Source organism: Camellia sinensis, chromosome 15 (assembly GCF_055761805.1).
Source record: "Camellia sinensis isolate YWXY chromosome 15, ASM5576180v1, whole genome shotgun sequence".
NCBI classification, from domain to species: Eukaryota; Viridiplantae; Streptophyta; class Magnoliopsida; order Ericales; family Theaceae; genus Camellia; species Camellia sinensis.
The window spans coordinates 108,051,035-108,060,140 of NC_138975.1; the positions used below are offsets into that span (position 1 = coordinate 108,051,035).

Below are 9,106 nucleotides of genomic sequence, written 5' to 3' on the forward strand. Positions count from 1 at the left end.
TCTTGAGTCACTTTTTCTGGTTTTTTACTACACAGCTGTGTTGCACTCATCTGGGAGGCCACCTTTTTGGGGTGGCCGGCCAGAAATTTTTCTTGACCTGTTTGACCCCTGGTCGGCCGACTAGGGGGAGTGGCCGGCCGGCTACTTGAACTGGCTAGCCTACTTCTTGCTTTTGCTCTCTCTGAGTGTAATCCAACTATGCCAGCCGGAGTCCATTTGGTGCATCCTCCATACACATGTATGAAGGATACTTGGGGTCCCTTTGGGATATTTTGAAGCCTCTCCTTTGGCTTCATATCTGAGGGTTGAGCAATTTTGGTGAAGGCATATATCCTCCATCCTCCATAGTCACTATTCCAAGCTCCAAAACCCTAGTTTTCTTGGCCTTTTTGCACTACAACCCCTAGCACCACACCTCCATCATCCATTCTAGAACTTTGGGACTGATTTTCAAGGGTTGAAGGTTCACCAACTTGGTCCACAAGCTCCAGCTTTACTGCTCTTCAAGGGTAAGTGCCTATTTCCCTTAAATTTGTATTTTTTTGCTCCATTGATTAGCCTTACTTGCAAGTATTTATGGACTTTGTCATAAACTAGAAAGTGTCATATTTTGAGCTCCTCTTGAATATTGATTAAGGACACTTCTCTTTTTGAGGCCTCCGACACCCTTTCATGCTTTATCCCTCTTTGTAGGCTTATTTTGCATCATATCTTGGCCTTACTTGTGAGAATTTTCGAGATTTGTCATAAACTAGAAAAAGTTTCGTTTTGAGTTTATAAACATGTTTGTTTAAGATACTTTTTCTGTTTGGGGTCATCTACCCCCTTTCTTGTCTTATTTCCTCATGTTTTGAGCTATGCATGTGAGCACTTGCATTGACATTGATTTGGCCTTTTAGCGACTGAAATCCAGAGGATTTTTAGTGGCCTTGATGTGTCTTTGAGCTCCAAAATCATAGAGGGGTGACCCTCTCACCCCTCATTCTCTTTACTAGCATTGTTGCCTTCCAAAGGGGCCCTATTCTTCATGCATTTAAGTCATGTTTCAGGCCTTATTCTGAGGGTTTTAAGGTCTACCTAAGCTTTGTCAAGAGCCCATTTTGCCATATTTTATGTCTATGATACATGTATAGAGCAACCCCATTCAAGGCCTTTCAAAGGGGCCTTTATTTGCATGTCTCCCAGACTAATTTCAGGGCCTATTTGATGGGTTTTAGGGCTTTCATAATCCATTTCCAAAGTTGGTTTTTCCATGCTAAGTGTTCTTGTTGTATGCGCTTAATAACCCCTTGTATGGCCCTCTAAAGGAACTCATCATTTTTGCATGCATTGGTTGCATTTCAGTGGTTATTTGGGCATATTTTGACATATTTTATTCACTGTTTTTGGCTGGTTTGATGAGTTCTCATACGTTTCATATACATGCCATGTAAACCATGCTTGCTAGCCGAATTTGCATGCTATTTTAGTCCATCATGTTAGCACTTTTTGGCCATGCTCTAAACTAGAAGTGTACATGTTTTGGGACTGCCTTGGCTCTGTCTTTATACTTCATGGCCAAATAATGCTTGCTTTGCATAGTTACAATTCGATACATGTGCCTAGCTTTGCATTTCGGGGCTTATTTCATGCATCGGGTGCCTTATTTCCATGTTTCGGGATCATCTAGCATCATGTTTCAGTGCTGGAAATTACATGTTTGTATGCCATCTTTCATCCCTTGCCATGCTTTGGTAGAGTGGCATTTTATGTCTTAGGTTCGGTTCTCGGTATACGTGCACGTGTGCATGCATTTCGGTTGTCTCTTTTCCATCATATGGCCACTGATGTGAGTGTGGCTGAGGTCCACTCATGTTGGTGTAAGTTCATCGTGCATTGTGTATGCCATTTCAATCTATAGCATTGCGTATGCTAGGTTGCATCTTAGAGCATTGTGTATGCCATGTTACATCACGCGCATTGTGTATGCCATTTTAGTACAGAGCATTGTGTATGCTAGGTTGCATGTTAGTCGCATTGTGCATGCCATTCCATTTGCATGGTGCTTGGAATAGGGTTTAGTCCAAGCACGGGAAACGAGGGGCGTTTCGTACTTCAAGTGACGAAATGTGCCTCGATTCCCGGTCCCTAACATTCTTGATTATCTATGATAGAATTGTTGGCTTCATATGTTCATACCTGCATTCATGTCATATTAAAACGTGCAATTCGGTCTCTCGGCCATCATGCATCGAGATGCGTGATTGGTGGCTCGAGAACCGAGGGCCATACTCCCTAGAGCTTGTGCAAAGACGGGGAGGAGTGGTCGCACACACATATGTTGAAAACACATTACTTTCTCTCTTTCTTGCCTTTGTTGCAGAAAAACCAGAGTCCAGGGGCAGGAAGTGGTCAGCCGATCAGGTTTTTTGGTAGGCCGACCACCTTTTTTGGTTTTCACCATGAGGGGTGGTCGGCAGGTGTTTCCCAAGCCAAGAGCTGGTCGGCAGCCTTCCCCAGGTGGAGTTTCAGCCTCCTGGAGCTTTGTGTAAGTTTCTGAAATCAGTTGCAAACAATGGCGGGACAAGGCATCGCGATGGAATTTACCGACAAAGCGCATTGAGCATGCATGCATTCATTGTCATCCGAAACAGAGCCGGGGCAGTCCATTTGCATGCCAGTTTATAGCTTACTTAGCTAATTTGTTAGTTAATTAGTGGATGTGTAATAATTAGCTGTAATTTGTTATTCATTTCGGACTGTATTATTTATTTGGACCCTCCGAGCGAGGGCACAATTGTAATAAGTGTGCGTGCGTGTGATGTATGTCTTCCAACCCCACATCTTTCTCCCTTTTATTTACCTGCTTATGATGGTTAGATTAGGGCATGTTTCAATTAGCACACTTATGCTTGCATGTTTGCATCATTCATCTGTCTTGCATGCACCGGGCTCGGCGCATCATACTAACTGCATTTGTATTTCAATTCCAATTTGAATACTTGTTAGTTGTAGCATTTCACATGCCATCCTTAGAATAGCCGAGCCTACTATAGTTGCATTTTGCATGTGTTGCATTAAGCATTTCTGTATATCTAGGATCATGTAGGATTTCTAACATAGCTTTTGTTTTGGCTTGGAGTACTCGGCAAGTTTTATGCTTTAGCATCCTTGCATGCGTGTGAGTGACTGCCATGATAGCATGCTTTACCATGAGACTATTTGCTTATATGATGTAACTGCCTGAATGCCTGTGGGTGAAGGTTGGGTTATTTAGATTGGAACAATTCATCAATTGTGAGTTTTAAGCCCACTAGATAGTGGCAAAACCATGTTTTCTAAGCCCACCTGAGGGTGGCAAAATCTGCATTTTTAAGCCTACTTGCGAGTAGCAAACCGCTTTAAAAAATGAACATGAAACGTTTTGTTCCAATTCAGGCAATCTGGTCTATACTTGTATGCTGTGCGCATCACATAGTAAATCTAGGCTAATAACCGGAATAAGAACGCATAATGTTTTCAAAACTAGATATCATGGTTAGTAGAGGCCGATCTTTGATCGGGCGAGCGAGGGTGCTCACGAAGTGACCTTCCCCAATCGTACCCAAGTTCCCGAGCCGAGGCAACTTTGGTGATGACGGACATGTGGCCTTAGGCAACGAGTCAGGGTTTCCTAAATTTTTCCAAAAATAAATATTTAGGTGGCGACTCTATATCTGGCAAAGCAGTCCATGTTTGACACTTCTTTCAAAAAAATCTGTTTTCAAAAAAACGATTTGCCGGATTTAGACTCTTTGATAATTCATCGGTCTTGCATTGCACTCTGCGAGATTAGATACAGGACCGTGACTTTGAGTCCTGAACTGTAGTGAGCCCAATGAACAAAACGGGGAGGGTTTCCTTCCGGGACATTCGGGGACGTCTACACAAACCTGGTTACACAAAATCTAAAGCTTTGATGTCCAATTTCTCTTTCCCCCTATTTCTCTCGCCCTAATCGCAGCTCAGAGGATAAATTTTTTTCCTTCTTTTATCCCAACAAAGGTTTGTTTGATTTGAAGTTGCCAAAAAAAACCCTATTAATTAGGATCGCATGGAATCGCAATCCTGATACAATCCTGTCAATCCCAACGATCCTGTCATCAGCCCGATCCAGAATACGAGTCGGATCGAATGGTATATATTGGATCATAGGATCGTACAATCCTATGATCCGGATCACAATCTTAACAACCTTGATCCAAACACAAGCTTAGGGCTTCGGGTTTAAGAAGCTTGGGCACATGTATTATTAGGGTGCCATTTTTGTGTCCAAATGCGACATTCATCGGACATGCATTGACACATCAGACAAGTGTGAAAACATGTCACATAATGAGACCTCTGAGACACATCTAGGATCTAAGCATAAGATCGGGCAATGTGTACGTGTTCGACATGATACTCATCAGACACATGTCAGACAAGTGTCCAAACACGTCACATGGGATGTGGCACAAGTTGAAGTAAATAAAATGGAGATCAAAATTAAAATAAACAAAAGTAGGGATTTATGCATATTAATCATTCCTTTAGGTTTTGCAGTATTTGAAACTGTTACAATTTCTAATTGTGTAAAAATACCTTAGACTTTTAAAAGTAACACTTTAGGACTTCCTATTTCTGCTTATTATTTTACATATCACCGTTAAAAATTAATCATTTTCCATTGTTTTGATATAATAAATAAAAATGTATATATTATGTAAAAAGATAACTAATTTCGTATCAGCAATGCTAGGTATCATGAAAATTTTGTCATGAAAATAATCATGAAAGTTTTGTGACCCTTAAATTACACTTAGAATAAAGCACCACGCACTAATCAAGGTAATCTAAGGATCATAAATTTTTCATGATCATTTTCATGACAAAATTTTCATGATCCCTAACTTTTCCCATTTCGTATAGTTCCATATGTATTTATTTATGGTTGTGTTACTGCCATGTTCAGTGACTTGTTCTGTAGTTACAGTGTTACTGTGTTCGTATCATATTGTATCCATGTTCCATATCTGTATTTTTGCTTTTTAGAATTCAGCAAACTTATGTTGTCAAAAGACTTGGTCCTTAGCCCTAAACCAGAAATGAATTTTTCTTTACTGTGGAGAAAGTATCTGGCTTTCATAGCATGGACTTTTCTCGGAAATTATTCATCCCATTTTCTTGCATGTGTAACCACTTCACTTCTAATATCTTTGTTTTCCCTTCACGATTTTGGTAAGTCACCAATTTTTCCAAAAGCTTAAGCTGTTAGGAAATGGGCCTAACAATGTATATCAAATTATCTTACACAACCCTATCTTGTATGTGGAGAGACAAACAGAGAACCAAACAGAAGGAGAAGCCAAAAGCCATACATAGAAAAAGAAAACAAATGGGAACCGAATACCAAGTGCCAATGGAGAGACTGGAACTGAAGACCTTTTTCACCTGAGCTCTGATTAAGTCACCAATTTTCCAAAAGCTTAAGCTATTAGGAAATGGGCCCAACAATTTATATATCAAGCTTTCTATCATATACGTTGTGGTAACCTTATTCCTATGCCTAATTTTATTTGTTTTAATTCTAATCGGATTTTTCCTTCTTTCAATACGCTCCTTGGATCTTTCAGAGACAGCATTAAAGCTTGATACTTTGGTTGGTGATATTGAAGATGCAGTATCTTCCACAATAAACAGAAACCTAAGGAAGCATTCTTCCACACAGAATTCAGAAGTGAGTGCCCTTTAGACTGATTGGAATAAACAATGGTCTCTTTTTTTCCTTTCTAATTTCGTAGTCTCTGCAGGATGTGCGTTTGCTTGCTATTAAATCAATCAAACTAACTGAAGATGTTCTAGCTTCAGTTACAAAAACACGTCCTCAGTGGGCACGTCTAGTTTCAGCTGTTGATCACAGAGTAGATCGAGCATTAGCCATTTTAAGGCTCCAGTCAATTGCAGATTACAGGGCCCTTCTTACTTCACTTGGATGGTCACCACCTTTGTCCATGTCGAATTCCTCAGATTCAGATGCAAGGAAACCAGCTGAAGTGCAAAATCCTCTTTTTACAATGCAAGGGGACCTCAAGCATCAGTACTGTGAAAATTTTGTCGCATTATGCAGCCTGCAGGAATTGCAGAGACAAAGAAAATCTCGGCAACTAGCGGGGCATAATAGGGAAGTTGCCCTGCACCATCCACTTTGGTCTATTGAGGAGCTGGTGAACCCTTTAGCAATTGCATCCCAACGCCATTTCTCAAAGTGGGTTGATAAGCCAGAATTCATGTTTGCTCTTGTATATAAGATTACTCGGGATTATGTTGACTCCATGGATGAGTTATTGCAACCCCTAGTTGATGAAGCAATGCTATCAGGTTACAGTTGCAGAGAAGAATGGATTTCAGCAATGGTGTCCTCCCTATCAACATACTTAGCAAAGGAGATATTTCCTATATATGTTGGTCAGCTTGAAGAAGAGAGTGTCACCAGTGTTCGCTCCCAGGGTAGAATATCCTGGCGTCATCTTGTTGACTTGATGATTAGCTTTGATAAAAGAGTACAGTCTCTGGTAGCACAGACGGGAATCTTGCCTTCCTTCCAAGAAGATGGAAAGAAAATTTCTTCTCTATCTGTATTTTGTGATCGACCTGATTGGCTTGATTTGTGGGCAGAGATAGAGATTACTGACATGTTTGATCAGCTAAAACCTGAGATGGAGAATGAGAGAAACTGGTCAACCAAAATTCAGGGAGGAGTTGTCTCTGGTCCAGAAGATTATAAATCTCCTGCAATTTCCAGTGCTTTTCTTCGGCGCTTATCATCTGTGGTTGATCGTTCTCGATCACTGCCAACCATTTATTTAAGGTCAAGGTTTATCCGATTGGCTGGTGTACCTCTTGTACGCAAATTTTTGGATTGTTTATTTCTCAGATGCCAAGAAGCCGAGGGCCTGACAGCCCTGACTGATGATGATGCTTTAATCAAAGTTACAAAATCCATTAATGCCGGTCACTATTTTGAGTCCGTTTTGAAGGAATGGTGTGAAGGTGTCTTCTTTCTTGAGATGGGATTGAACCATAGTGATGAATTGGCCATACCAGTCAGTGAGAGAGGTTCTATTGGAGAGGCAAATGAAGCTGGGACTGGTATTTTTGACGAGGAAATTGAGAAGCTGGGAGAGTTCAGAACAGAATGGGTTGAGAAGTTATCTACTGTTGTTTTGAGAGGATTTGGTGCTCGCTGTCGAGATTATATGAAGAACAAGAAGCAATGGCAAGAAAAGGGTGAAGAAGGTTGGGCAGTATCTAAACAGTTCATTGCAGCGCTTGATTATCTGCAAGGAAAAATGTCGGTTTTAGAAGAGGGTTTGAATGGGGTGGACTTTGCTGGGGTTTGGAGAAGTTTGGCAACCAGTGTAGATCGTTTGCTCTTTAATGGTATTCTTATGAGCAATGGGAAGTTTCATGATGGGGGTGTTGGGAGACTTGGTAGTGATTTGGCTGTTTTATTTGGAGTATTTGAGGCTTGGTGTTTGAGGCCTGAAGGGTTCTTCCCCAAAGTGAGTGAGGGCTTGAAGTTGTTGAAAATGAAGGAAAATCAACTTAAAGATAGTTTGGAAGGCGGGGAGAGATGGTTGAAGGAAAATGGGATACGGCATTTGACTGTCAGTGAGGAAGAAAAGATTGTAAAGAATAGGGTATACATCAAGTGAGAGAAATTCGAGGATAGCACTTCATTTACAATACTCTCTGCAATGGGAAACAAGCTTATTAGAAATTAGTGAGTTTAGTTCAGATATGTTGCAGCTGGAGGGGTGCTGTGCATTGCTTTGGAGTCCCAAAACGACTGACCCAATTGTTTACGCTGCCTCTAGGTTTCATTTGGAAGAATTAATTGATCACTCGAACCACATTAACAAATAAATTTTGAGAATATTGACTCTGAGAACATAACAGTTTCAAGTTGGATTTTCTTCCGAGTCTATCTGGAGAGCCATGACAGCACACCGCGATTGGGAACCAATTAAGCCAGTTATATCCTATCTGAGGTAAACATGGTTGGAGGAAAACTTTTTTCTGTCACATTGTCTAGGCATCACTAGTGGATGTGTTTGGTTTTGCACAGCATTTAGTTCGGATTTTGCTTTTCTTGAAATTCTGTCTGGTCACTGCTGCATTTAAATAAATGATCTGATGTTTACATAAATTATTTTGCTGATTTTGCTCATGATTTCATTTCAATGACCAATTTGAAAATTGTTCATCTGTTTTGGGCTTCTAGTACCTACTACCATGTCTACCACTCTCTTCCTCAAGTTTTTGTATATTTATGTGCACATAGAAATTACAGAATATAGCTGGACATTAACACTGAACAATTAGGCACTATTTGACATCTCTTACAGAAGTGTATTTTTTATTTTTTTTATTTTATCTTTTTTTGGTTACATCACCTCTCTATATTTTTGCACGTCTTGTAAAAAATCAAAAAAATATATTTATTTTGATCATTCCAAACATCCTCTTAATAGTAGTGTACTTCAACAAGTACAGGCAAAAACATCACCACATGGTTCTTTCTAGCATTGGATCGGGAAGGGCATAAGACAGAAGATGGGACAAGGTGAGGAGTAAATGATGCTAACTTTTATTTTTTTTCCGTTCATTTTGGGTCTTCTTCGAGCAATATATGGCATATGCCGGCATGCTCTTCGGTTTGGTTCATCACTTTCTTTGCATTTTGAGCTTGAAATTAATATCAGAGAACATCCGTAAAGCGATCATATTTATTTGGATATTTACACTAGATAAATTATACCGACTTCTCTCAAGGTTTAATGAAATGAGACGGTTCAAATCATCAAAATGGGGCCCGTGGTGGGTTCTATATAGGCCTCTCAAGTCCTCCTCTATTGAGATGCGAACATAAGAGAAACACCGCCCTAATAAAAATACACTCTACCTTACATAGGGATGTAATTGGTTTGGTACTGTCGATATTTAGGAAAAAATTTTCACCGACCAGATAATATTAGTTTTATTATTTTGAATATCGATATAGATCATTTTTCCCATCAAACAGCACCAAACCAAATCGATTGAA

At 40.1% G+C, this 9,106-nt stretch overlaps 1 protein-coding gene across 1 annotated transcript; it reads left to right on the plus strand.

Annotated features, from left to right (window-relative positions):
- The first annotated feature begins 5,603 nt into the window (after nt 1–5,603).
- Nucleotides 5,604–8,851, plus strand: LOC145813577 (RINT1-like protein MAG2). The gene has a single exon (XM_082909175.1). It carries the CDS (start codon nt 6,012–6,014, stop codon nt 7,713–7,715), a length of 1,704 nt encoding a protein of 567 aa, XP_082765301.1. The 5' UTR covers nt 5,604–6,011; the 3' UTR covers nt 7,716–8,851.
- The last annotated feature ends 255 nt before the right edge of the window (nt 8,852–9,106 follow it).

What these genes read in the sequence shown, in the direction of transcription:
- LOC145813577 (XM_082909175.1), top strand. Translation starts at nt 6,012, where the DNA reads ATGTCGAATTCCTCAGATTCAGATGCAAGGAAACCAGCTGAAGTGCAA.